Genomic DNA, 13,519 nt, shown 5'->3' on the forward strand with positions numbered 1-13,519 from the left:
TCGGCATCACCAGAGATTCTAAGCATCTCCTCAAGATCTGATTAAAGATAGAGGCACTCTCTGTATACCTTTGCAGGACTCGGAACCATGCCAAGACACGATTTCCGAACCAGAACGCAAATAAATATTGGCTATCAGGATGCAAAGGTATGGAGAAAAATGTCTGGCACAAATCAGTCACTGAGAACCATTCAGCTTCAAATGGACACAGACATAAAATCACAGCAGGATTTGGTATGATTGAACAAAAAGGTATAACAATCTGGTTAGTTTTCTGCAAATTCTGGACAATTCTATATTTCCCGTTCGGATTTCGAATACCCAAGATAGGTGAGTTACATGGGCTGCCCATAATTTCTCTCAAAATTCCCTGTTCAATCAGATTATCAATTAACTGAGTCATTCTAGCAAATAGTCTCAGGACTCAGAATATATGCTGGTGATCTGGGGTAATATCATTATTTACCTGAGTCTGTACTATTCTCTTTTCATTATTTGCATTCATCTGCCTTTTCTGTGTATTCATCATAATCATTTTACGCTTACGTCTCCAATGTCTGAAGCTGCCGCAAATATGACAAAGCATAACTTTTTTAAAGCATCTTTATTTACTCCTTGTCCTCTCCCTAGAGGTTTCAAATTCTGTCCAGAATTTATTCATACACCTTGCATTCCGGTTGTAGTCTGTCCATTCCTTTGTATCAAACCTCAATAATCCGTATCAAAACCCACACAACTTTCTTTGCTGCTTTCATTTTGGCTAACATCAATTTCTCCTTCAATTTCTCATCAATTGTTTTGCTCTGCCAACAAATCAAATGCTGTTGAATCATAGCACTAATCTCTGGTCTCAGTCTATATACAAAACATCCCATATCTTTTTCAGACACATTCTCAATTCCACTCTACTGTTTGATTGCCTGTAGTAACCTTTCATAATATACATGCACCTACTCTTTCAGTTCTTAAGTAGTCCTATCTATTAGTACCCAATCTGTTTCTCTCAGCAAAATCTTCCCTTTGAAATAGGTTATAAATGGATTATATTTTTTCATCACTTCTGTAGAAGGAGCACCTTTTTTCTCTCTTGGGGGTTCCACTTCTGGCCAGTCAACACCAATTTTATACTCTACCCATAAATCTGTTGGAACCACAATATCAAATATGGAATCCAAGTATTTCAGCAAAACCTTAGAAACCTTCACAAACCTTTCCACGTGTTTATACCACTATATTGGGTTCTCTCGTAATCTCGAAAAATCATTTGTAAATGACAAAATATCCTGTCGACTCCATGGAACATGGGCATAAACTCCTCCAGGCACCTCTTGCATAGGATAAGCTGTAGCTTCAGTCTCCTATTCCCTTAATGGATAAAGGGGTAACTTCACAACAGCAATTTCCTTCATTTTAGACTATCTACCTTTCCACCTGTCCGCTTCTCCCCAACTCTTCAATGTAATTTGTAATTCTTTAATCTAGAGTCAGATTCTATTGACCTATAATAAAAGGGTTTATTGAAAAGTCTTCTTTCTCGTGCTAGAGGTGAACTGCTACAATCGTTAGACAGAATGCAAAGTATAATGCGTACAGCGCAAACAGTAATATAAAATAATACTGTAATAGCATTGTATGTTCCTATGACATATATAAAAATACATACATTAATAACACAGGCTAAAATACTCAACTGGTGCTTCTAAAATATGCCTACCCCAATGTACCTAACCTAGGTCTAGTTCCAGGGAAGAAGTAGGTGCAGCTTAGCATAAGTTTTAGTTCTGCCAAGAATTGCCAAAGGTTTCTTTAGGTTCTAATCCGCTCCATAAATTTAGAATCTTGTCTCGGGACTTGATTTCCCAACACCCCACAAGGGGAGTCAGAAACACTGGAGCTGGATTCTTGGCAGGAGGATGTCAGCTTCTTGTCAGTGCGTCAGCTGGAGGGTCGGCTTCCTTCGGCACTTGCTGTAGTGAGCTGTGTCTGGCAAGTAGGTAGTCGAACTGCACCAAACCACACTGTGCTTTGCCATAGCAAGTGAAGGTATATTTATACCTTGAAGGTGTTTAAGAATGCCAGCTTTGACGTAAAGTCGGGCATATGAACGTCATGGATGAACCTCTAAGGAATAGTTGTTCATGCATAATAAATGAGTTTCTTGGAGAAATCAATATCCAGGCTAGAGGAAGTCCCTTCTGCTTAAGAGTCTGGTTTTCCAAGAAATTGTTGTGATGTAGATGAACAGATGCAAGTAACCTTGCCTGTATTTAAGTAGCATGGGCTATACCTAAATAAGGACTGTTTTTCTATGCCTATATAAGGGCAATGTGAATTGTACCTATATAAGGGCATGAATCGGGAAAATTCATTTAGAATCTAAAACGACATACAACACCCACTCCACTTCCGTACGGCGTTACTAAATTCTAAACATGTTTAACATATCTAAAACATATCTACACAAGAAGAGTGAAAACCCACCCAAAAATACATAAAAAATGCATTTGAACTGGTTGTACACATAAAAGATGCATTGGTGATGTACGCATTTAAAGCAATGTTTCATTCTAAGCATATATGTGGACATTTGGATGCTAAATTCATGAATCATGAAGATATACATTTATGAATTGGCTCGTAAATACAGAAGAAAAAAAGCAGAAACCATTTCACGTCAGATTACATAAAACTGTATGTGGACAAGGTCAAATATAGTCTCTGGAAGGGTATACACCTGTTACAACGCAACTTTTACAACTACCTACTGTTACAACGCAACTTTTACAACGCATACCATTACAACTCATTGCGCTGGGGGGCGCTCTAGGATAGGGAATAAGTATAATTTACTATCCAAAACCTTCCCTAGTGTCCACGGGGACTGGAGTCAGAATAGTAAATTATACTTACCACTATCCAGCACCTCAAAGCGCTATGCGTTGTAATGGTATGCGTTGTAATGGGAGCGTTGTAACAGTAGGTAGTCGTAATGGTATGCGTTGTAACATGGTACATCACTCTGGAAGTATTCAAAGAATGTTTGTTTTCTATGAATAGTTCTACTTTAAGCAGATTACTTGTGCCAAAAATGAAAAAATACAAATTTGGAGAGAGAAAAAAAGTTTTTTATCATAGTAAAAAGAGTCCCAAAGTTTAGAACTTTGTTTTGAAAAAATGAAGGTCAGATTAAAAGTCTCTCAGAACACTGTGTGCTCAAAAGCCAGTGTCCGTGTTAGTGCTTGGAGAAAATATGAAATCTTCTAAGTCTGTAAAAAAGTTGTCTATCATTGTAGGTGACAGTTGGATTACCTCGTTTAGAAGATTAACATCATATAGATGTGAAGCATCTCCTTCAGCATGTTCAAATCGGTTGGTACCTGTGTGCCTGTAGTTTCCTCTCGTACCTCAGCAACAGCATTTTGCGTCGGTGAGATCTCAATGAATGCCGTCATCAGAATTGGTAGCCGCTGGGGACAACACTGCGCATGGGCCGTTACCGGGTCCAGCAAAGTATCAACATCAGTTGGTATGACTGATGGGAGTGTTATAGATAATGGGGTAACCCAAAAGTCGGACCTGGGCGCAGTACGGGAATGAAAAAAACGGTCTGTGACCAATGCTTTTCAAAGAATTCAATTCAATTTTGCAATGTGTGTTGTGTACAATTTAACAACACTGGTATCTAATACCCTCACACGTTTCCTATACATGCATTAAAAACCTCTTTCTGCATGCACATTTCAAGAGAACACACAGACAAAAAGAAAGATTTTAGCCCCATTATATAAAAAAATATCAACATTTATTTTGAACATGTATTCAATTCTTTTCAATAGACATAGGTTGCGTGCAGAAAGAGAAAAGGGTAGTGGGGTAGTGGTGGCGGGTAGTGAAAGTGCAAATCATAGGATTAAGAAGGAACAGATAGGTACTTTTAAAAATCACTGGTGAGTAAAGACCAGACCATGTTGACCTGTCCAATGGTAGACTTTCATTTACATGTTCTCTGTAAATTACAGTATGCACTCAATGCATTTTTATGGTATAGCAGATGGGTAATTGGTACAGGTCTAGTTGGGAAGGGCGTCGACGTTTCGACTCGGCTGAGGGGGAGTTTGTGGCCTCAGGTGCGAGTCTTCATCAGGACTGTACGTGGCAACCTCAACCTGGTGCCAGGCCTGGCTACACAGGTGATGGATCCATCAGGGAATAAACTGTTCTATTCAGGGGTGCAGTAATTTGGACACCCTGTCTCCTAGTCATCTGCGACTGGTGATGAAAAGGGAGTCCCACTTCCTACATCCGAATCTTCGGTTTGGGTTGCGGCTCATTCCAAGCCAGCCGTCATGCCGAGCAGCTTGGAATGAGCCGCAACACAAACCGGAGATTCGGATGTAGGAAGCTCGGCCGGATTGCAGACAACAGGCTCAGAGAGCCTGTCCGCAGTCCGGAAATCCCACAGTACTCTCCGGTCGCCTCTTTACGACCGAGGGAATACAATGGCAGCTTTTCACTGCCTTTTCATGCTGGTCTGTCCGGCACAAAAAGGCAGTTGGAAGCTGTCTCTGGGGGCCCCCAGCAGGGCCCACATGGGTGTGAGGCACCTATGGTGCCCCTCCGTTGATCCCTGCACCCGGTGGCAGGCACCTTGGGGTGCCGGCCACATGGTGCGGGGATGAACTACATCCCTGCTTTCTACAATGCAGGCATGCATCCCGCTCGGAATGCATGCTTGCATTGTAAAGTATACGAATGTGACTGAACCCTGTTCGGTCACATCGTACTTGCAGTGCTGTAACTGACGACAGCAAGTCGGTCAGCTACAGCTCCTGGCCAATGTCGGACAGACTCAGGTTCGTCCGACATCGGAAATGGGCCCTTAAGTGTTTGCCACACTAAAACCGGCTATAGTCGTATCCCAGAATCTTAGTCCTCGGCGGACCCATATTTAAGCCTCAACGGACTTAAGTTCAATACAACATAGACGTACATCGATACTCTCCTGTGATCACAAGTCCATATCTGTCCTTGGTCGAAATCAGAATTAATAATATTTTTCCTATTGACAATAAAAATCCATATATTACTAACCAACCTAAAATATTCTCATTAGCCACTTCCCTCAAATCCTGTGTAATTAGTCAAACTAGCCTTCCAACAAGGTACCAGAAAACTGATCCAGCGTGAAGTGTGCCAAAAATCTTTTTCTCATATTATATCATATAATTTCACTGAAACTAAGCCCATAAACAACACTTTCATCTAATTACCATTTAGAGCTAATAGGGACCAGAACCTGAGACATTGGGGGCGATCTCAATGTGAGGACCTAGAATATGAAATTGCCCCAAAAAATATCTACTCCAAGTATTTCTTTCGTAAATGACGAGATATATATCATGAGACAAGAAATATTACTAAAAGAATAAGACCAAATCAATAAAGATAGTTCACCTAAAACATTCATCTGATCTAAATATGGTAAGGATTTTCTATAAATATGGTAAGGAATTTCTAATTATTACGGGTGATTTTAATCATAAACGAACTCTCAAAAAGTTGGACCCTTGGATGAAAGAAATTTTAGACTCATATGAGATAATTCCAACCCATTTTCCAGTGGTAATATGAATAGGCAAGAGAAAGAGCTAGGGTAATTCCCTGGGTCACATGGACTAGTTAGCTGAAATGGTAGATTAGAATTTGATAGACCAGCAGGGCAAACATTTAGAAGGGGCAATCAATTGTGCCCCATAGACTATTTCTTTGTACACGCCTGGAATTTTGCCTTAGTAAAAAAGTTTACGTTAATTAAACACAAAAAAAGGGACCACTATCCACTGTATTGTGAAATAGTGAGAGCTCCCCAAAGAGTCTGTAAAAAAGTTCTACCTCAACCTATGGATTACCCAAAACGACTGTCTATAAAATTAACTGAGGAATATTTAACAAAATGATCTAGTTTTCAACAAAACCTAGCCTCTGAGATAGCAGGGAACCCGAGAGTCCCATGCTTCGAAGAAAAAATCACACAGGGAGTACAATGCATTTGTGTCTATTGAAAGAAGACGGAAAAGGGGGAGAAATTCTGCAAGGTGGTGGCAGACAGCAAATGGGCTGGTTTGACTCCGCATGTAGAGAAAAATAAGCTACTGAGGAGAGAAGAAAGAAAGATGAAGTTGAGATAAGATCAGGAGGGCTTTAATAATTTATTAAAATTGAGGAAGGAATACAAAATGTTAGGGAGATCTAAGAAAAGAAGTTTTAAAGAAAAATGTTGGGACTCTTTACTGGAAACCATTGAAAGTAAAAGTATTAAAGGTTTCTGGAGGTTGATCCAAGACGCAGCGGGTCAATCTCCGGGAACCATGAATTGTGAAGTTGATGAGGCTTCCTGGGAGGAGCACCTAAACCAATTATACAAGTCTAGTAATGGGCCAGAATTTAGTGCGGAAAGAACCCCTATGCGGTATGTAGTGAAAAATCTAATTCCTTTATGCTCTCTTGAAAATGTGAAGAATACCATTAGGAAGCTAAATCATTATCTAACCTGTGCGCAGGGCCTAATAATTTACCTGCAGTAATAATTAAAACAGAACTAAACTGGTGGGCCCAATTTTTCTCAAAGATGCTTCCAGCTGTACTAACCTCATGTATAGTTCCAAAATCGTGGAGGGGAGCTGTAATCAGGCCATTGCATAAACAAGGGGATAGAAAGGATCCAAAGAATTATAGATTAATTAATCTATTAGACATAGGTGAGAAAGTGTTTTCCAAAATAATCCTGGGAAAACTGAAGGAATGGGTCGAATTAAACGTGATTGTCCCGGTAGAACAAGGAGGGTTTAAAGAGGGGCGTTCATTGTTTTGCCTTGTGGGCTGTGGCTCGGAAGTCAGTGGAACAGCAGGGTAGATTATACTGCTGTTTTGTAGACTTCCAGGCCTCTTAGCAGTCATTCAAGGGCTGCATAGTGAAAATTAGGCACAGGTTATTAAAAATATAGCAGGAGGTTTGACTCACGAGATAGAAATCAATAACAATTTAAGATAGGGTTGCGTATTGACCCCTCTTCTTTTCTCAATTTTTCTTGCTGATTTACCTAATCTATTAATAACAGAAAGAGGAGCAAGTTCAAAGGTAAATGAAAAGCATCTGTTGTGCCTACTGTATGCAGATGACCTATTTATCTTCGATCTAACAGAACTAGGACTGCAAAGAAAGTTAAATGCATTTGAGACATATTGTTTAACCAAACACCTAACTGTGAATATGGAGAAAACAAAAATGTTGTGCTTTGGAAAGAAAAATCATAAATATAGTTGGTTCTTGGGTCAGACAAAATTAGAAGTTGTTAATGAATATAAATACCTGGGAATATGGTTTGATAGAGCTTTTAATTGGGGCATGCACTTACAGGCCCAGAAAATAAAAGGCCTAGCAGGAATTTGTGGGTTGAAAATTTTTATCAGTAATTACGGAGCTATGTCACACAGACCGGTGTTGAACGCATTTAAGGCTATGATCCCCCCGCAGATGCAATATGGAGCAGAAATTTGGAATAAGGTCAGGAACGCAAGCAATCGAGCTCCTCATTGACGTGCAGTAGTTTGACATTGCAATTGCTTTGGCAAAGTTTGTTCTAGTAGCTAAGAGATTTCTCATGGAATAAGGAAATGGAAAGTGTGGTCCATGGAGAGAAAAACAGGGCCAAATTGGACAATTTTTATTATTTTATGTATTCTCTAAACATGGAACTTTTATGTATTTGGACCTGATTTTACAGTCATATTATGAAAACAAGTCTTTTATGAGAAATAATGAACTCTTGGTTTTAGGTACTTTTATAAACCTCAATTATTGTATTTTTAGCTGTTTTATGATGGTATATGTAGTTTAAAGACCAATTGGTCATAATAAAGTTATTTTTGATTGATTGATTTATCTAAACTCTTTAGAATGGACAGAAGCAAGGAATAAATGCATTTGCAGTTAATTTATTACATCAAATAAGCACATGAAGTCTCACACATTACAGTAAATTGTATACATCGGTGACTCGCCTGTGGAAAAGAGGGGGAGAGAGAGAGAGAGAGAGAAAATTAAAGATTATACAGTTCTAATTAAAAGTCTCGAATCATACAAACCAAGTATGGAAATTTTGTTCAGACCGTCAAAGCTTGTAGCATAAAAAGCGGATGGAGTCAGTAACTCTTAAGCTGAAACGTTAATCTTTGCTAAGTTTGCCAGCCGACCAAGTACAGATTTCGAGTTTGCAGTCAGGAAAAGTTCAGTTCAGAGTTTGGCATAAAGGAAAATGAGAGTTCAGTCCTTCAGCATGCCATGAAGAGAATAAGAAATGTAGCACGCCCCCCTGCTACTCCCTTTCAAGTTAGTTATACTCCAAATATTCTCCGTATACACCCATAAATGTTTCTTTTAGCCAAATTGTTGAATGCTCATTGGTCCTTTCTATGGTCTGCTCATGGTTTGATCAATACATCATTTTAAGAATCCGGAAGGTTAGGTAATCTAATTTAAGTATCGTCCAATGTGTTAAAGTTGTAATAAACTTTCATCCTTCCCATGGAAGTTTTCAAAGAAACCTTTTTTTAGATACTTTGTCATAAAGTCGAATACTCTTCCTGGGTTTGCTATCTATTGTTACAAAGTCTCTGCATACGAAGTCTGATAGGAAGAAACGTCCTTTGTTTAAAAGCAACTTCATGAAATGTGCTCACAGTGTTCAGCATGACTCCTCAGTATAACTTTTTGCTATGTTCTTGCACAGGCCAGCAGAGTAACTCTTTTTTTGGGGACTACATGAAATTTAGCTGAATCACTGACATGTTAATCACTACGACAGTATAACCAAACTCATTCATAAAAATCATTTACAAAACTCTACATCTAAATTATTGTCACATATTCATTAGAAAAACTCCTATTAGATGTTATTATTTCAAAGGTGCATTATTTGCATGTCATTTCTAACGTTCATGTTTTTCTCTATACATTACAGACTTTAATTATTAAATTCAAACCGTAAACACATTTGCATTAATTTTAATCACTAACGATTCTTTTATCAAATCCCTAAGCATCATTATACATATTTCCTTTCTTTTTCAACACATTATTTTAATTTATATCACGTTTACCTTTATCGTATTCATAATTTTTCTTCATATCACATATTTATCACTCAGGTTATTCTTGTCAGTATTTTTTCTTATATTTACAAAGCATAAATCAAAACTTTCAAATTCTCTGCATACTTTTACGATGCAGTTGAACATTTTCACGTTCATATTTTAACTCGATTTCATGTCAACGTCATCAATATTAAATATAGTTAGTAAAGAGAACTGCTAGAGGCAAACATTTTTCAACAATTTACAATCCATCAACCTCAATTGGTCACTTGTCCTTAAAATCATGAAGATTCATTTGTCTTGTTCCCTTATTCCAAGTTGGAACATTATCATCTTCATTTATGTATTTAAACTGCTCTTCTTTATGACAAATTGCTTTGGCGATTATATTTGATTTTCCGGTTACCAGGCATTTCTTAGGAAAAACCGCCTTCTCGTGCCATAGCTACCAGGGTTTGAGACAGGTAGTCTTATTGAAAGTGGTTTAAACTAGCAATCTTAAGTAGTAGTAATCCAAACTCTCATATAATTTGTAGAAAATATGAAGTCTCTGACCGTATAAAGAATGTTTCGAATGCTGCAGTATATATTGTTTTAAGTATTTGCCAATAACAATGTCTCTGATTTTCAGTGGAAGGACAGAATATCAAGCAACGCACGCAGGCAGATTACGGCGAACCAGCACGTTTGAGAGGCGGCCCAGCAAACGGTATCCTTCAAGAAGGCATTCTACATACAAAGGTTATTTTCGTTCCTTTATCAGTCATTTTAATATACAAAGACAATTTAATAGTGCTTCATTGTGTGTTTACAAGTAGGTTAGATGTGCTGGCGGTCGTTTGGGAACGAACAGCACAATGCGCAGCGGCAATATAGACAATCCTAGTGTTCTTTTATCGAAGTCTTCCTTATGCTGATCTGATGATAAGCTGCACAGCATTTCGAAGCCTCTGTCCTCACCTTTTATTTGCCACATCAGAATGCAGCATGCCTCTCATGGCTCCGTAGATGAAAGGAAGTTAAAGCAAGGGATACCAAGAGTATAGCTTTCTGACCTAGTCTTATGGGCTGTGATGCAAGCTGTCATTTTCCAAGGATACATTTTGAAAGTACTACTTTGTGTGAGCTGATTATACCTTTTCCTTCATGGATATTGTTTGATTCCATGTTGTACAACTGGTAAGCTGAATATTGTCTTTTGTATGCCTCTATAAGGCATACACCAAATGTTGATTACACGGTGTCTGTTGCAGAACGACATTTATTGTTAAATGGGTGGACAGTCAAATTATAGTATCTTCTACAATTCTTTTATTCCATGTATTGCTTTATTTTTGAGATATTGAGAATAACAAAGTAACTTGGTGGGTAACTGCCGAAACACTTAAAGTTCTAAAGCGTGTTTTTAGTCTGGAAAGAGGAGGAATGGACAGGGCAGTTAATGAATGGACAAGGGGCGTAGTGAATTAACAGGGCACGTACTAAATAGACCGGGCACGCAGTGAATGGACAGTTCATGTAGTGAATAAACACGGCACGTAGTGAGTGTCCTGGGCACGTGGTGAGTGTCCTGGGCGCGTGGTGAGTGTCCTGGGCGCGTGGTGAGTGTCCTGGGCGCGTGGTGAGTGTCCTGGGCGCGTGGTGAGTGTCCTGGGCACGTGGTGAGTGTCCTGGGCGCGTGGTGAGTGTCCTGGGCGCGTGGTGAGTGTCCTGGGCGCGTGCTGGGCGCGTGGTGAGTGTCCTGGGCGCGTGGTGAGTGTCCTGGGCGCGTGGTGAGTGTCCAGGGCACATAGTGAGTGTCCAGGGCGTGTAGTGAGTGGCCAGTGCGAATAGTGAATGAACAGGCTGTGTAGTGAATGAACAGGCTGTGTAGTGAATGAACAGGAGGTGTGGTGAATGAGCAGAGCAGGTACTGAATGGACCAGGTCCGTAGTGAATGGACCGGGCCCGTATGAATGAGTGGGGCCCATAGTGAATGGACAGGGCCCGTAGTGAATGAACAGGGTAGGTAGTGAGTGGACAGTGGGCGCAGTGAATGTAGTGAATGAACAGGGTAGGTAGTGAATGGACAGTTGGCATAGTGAATGGACAGTTGGCATAGTGAATGGACAGTGGGCGTAGTGAATGGACAGTGGGCATAGTGAATGGACAGTGGGCATAGTGAATAGGCCAGGGGCGCAGTGAATGTGCAGGGGGCGCAGTGAATGGGATGGGAGCGCAGTGACTGGACAGGGGGTGCAGTGAAGGGACAAGGGGCCAGTAGTGAATGGGAAGGGCCCCTAGTGAATGGGCTGGGCTCGTAGTGAATGGGCAGGGCCCATAGAGAATGGTTGCATCTTACGGGTGTGTGGGGCTACCAAAAAAATCGCCTGTTACAAGTGGTGGAAAATAAGTTTATAAAACACTTATTGATCATTCCAAATAGCTCTGCCTCTTTTTTTTTCTCACCAAGAAGTGGGGATGGAATATGTGGAAGACCGCATTGGCTCTGCCCCCCTGCTTTTATGGACCAAAATATGGGTGTCTGAAGAGTTACTGTTCTCCAGGGAGGTCATTGAAGACTGTATTAATTTGGATAAGTCTTTGAAGATCCCCTGGCTTTGTTTTGTGCGGGATATGGTATTTGAGATTGGTTTGGGCACGTACTTGGACACCCCATTGACTATTCCTACAAACGCTAAGGCTATTATAAAAAAGGCGCACCGGGGGGCGTGGCTTGGACGCCGATCGGGATGGCGGCGTGAGCCCGCAGCTCCGCGCGGAATCCCATTAATTCTCCTGTTTTAGGGACCCTAGGCGACCCGAAGACGACGTTCCTGCCCTCTGAAATGTGAGGGGACAGCTGGGCACAATTGGAGGGTCGCTGGGGGACTGCTGGCCCCGAGGAGATCGAGAGAAGAGGCGGCTGAGGCGTTGCCGAGGGTGCGAAGAAAATGGCGGCGAGGAGGTCGGACGGCCCCGAACTTCAGCTCTGAGCCAAGTTGTCGCCAAGTGGCAAGAGTTCCTGCGCTCGGCTGCCCGAGGCACTAGGAACGGCGGTGCTGTGTCCTGAGACCAGGGGACGCTGACCTGATTCGCCCAGGAGCGTGGGGACCTTCGTTGGCCGCCGCCCTAAGACTCATCCTTCCCCCCTCAGGCTTCGGAGGGGGGTGACGGTACGGAGCTCGTCTACCTGGCCATTGCTCCTGAGAACGTCGGTGGGGACATTGCACTGCCCGGTGCCCGGAGACTGGCACGGAACCACGGGCGTCAACGCAAGACTGGACCTGTGACGCAGCACCTTGGCATGGCGGCGATCGGAGGACCGATGCCCGGGAGTCGCGAGGGGGACTCGGCGACATCTACTCGGCTGAGCGAGAGTCCCTCCCCGGAGCTTGACCAAGAACAGCGGCTGAACCGGCGTTTGGATGCCATACTTGATGCGATCACCTCCACTAAGGAAGCATTGCACCATGACATTGCCCAAGTGGCCACGGGCCTGGGGCTGCTACGCGCGGATCACGCGAAGCTGGCGGACAGGGTCAAGGACCATGACCAACTGTTGCTGGACCTGAAGCCATCGGTGGTGACCGCGGAGCACAGGATCACGGACATTTTGGCCCGACTGGACTCACTGGAGCGGAGGGCGGAGGATGCCGAAGGCCGTAATAGACGGAACAACGTGCGGGTCGTAGGCCTGCCGGAACGAATTGAGGGGGAGGATGCGGTGGCCTATATGGAGAACTGGTTCCGCACTGTGGTGGCGCCGGAGGGGCTTACTCCTTTTTTCACCCTGGAGCGAGCTCACCGGGTGCCTGCTCGCCCGCCGGGGCTTGGCCGCCCCCCCCCCCCGACCGATGGTGGTGCGGCTCCTCCACTACAAGGACCGGGATCTCCTCATCCAGCGGGCCAGGATGTCGGGCCCGTATGAGGTGGAGAACAGTAAGGTCACGATCTTCCCGGACTACACTCAAGCGGTCCAGAAGAACAGGGCATCGTTCCTCGCGGTGAAGAAGGAGCTCAGGGAAGAAGGCATCCAGTACTCCTTGCTCTACCCGGCTAAGCTGCGGATCATAATGGATGGCTCTACGCACTTTTTTCAGACTCCAGATGAAGTTTGGCAATGGCTGGAGTCATATAGAGCGGGGACGGACAGATCGCATAAAAGTAGGCGAGACCAACCCGAGCAGCCCCGGGTGAGGCAGTCACAGCGCATCAGATCCCGCAACAGACGCCAGCGGGAGAAACGGGAGGCTCAAATGGCGGCGGAGAAGAGGGATGCGCTCGCAGCGACGGCGGCCATTACAGGGTCGCAACAGAACAGTGGACGGGCAGAAACGGACTCGGGAGGGGAAGGCAGCAGGACGGGAGAGGAACTTTCAGAGGC

The 13,519-nt window shown here is 42.8% G+C and overlaps 1 protein-coding gene across 1 annotated transcript in view; it reads left to right on the plus strand.

Moving 5' to 3' along the window:
* The window catches only part of EPB41L4B (erythrocyte membrane protein band 4.1 like 4B), a 903,230-nt gene that overhangs the window by 783,963 nt on the left and 105,748 nt on the right, over positions 1-13,519 (plus strand). The window contains exon 12 of the mRNA XM_086965372.1: positions 9,785-9,894. Within this exon, the coding sequence (XP_086821498.1) occupies positions 9,785-9,894 (110 nt within the window). The remainder of the gene's footprint in view (positions 1-9,784; positions 9,895-13,519) is intronic.

The sequence above is a fragment of the Lissotriton vulgaris genome, chromosome 4_1 (genome assembly GCF_964263255.1).
Source record: "Lissotriton vulgaris chromosome 4_1, aLisVul1.2, whole genome shotgun sequence".
Taxonomy (NCBI): Eukaryota; Metazoa; Chordata; class Amphibia; order Caudata; family Salamandridae; genus Lissotriton; species Lissotriton vulgaris.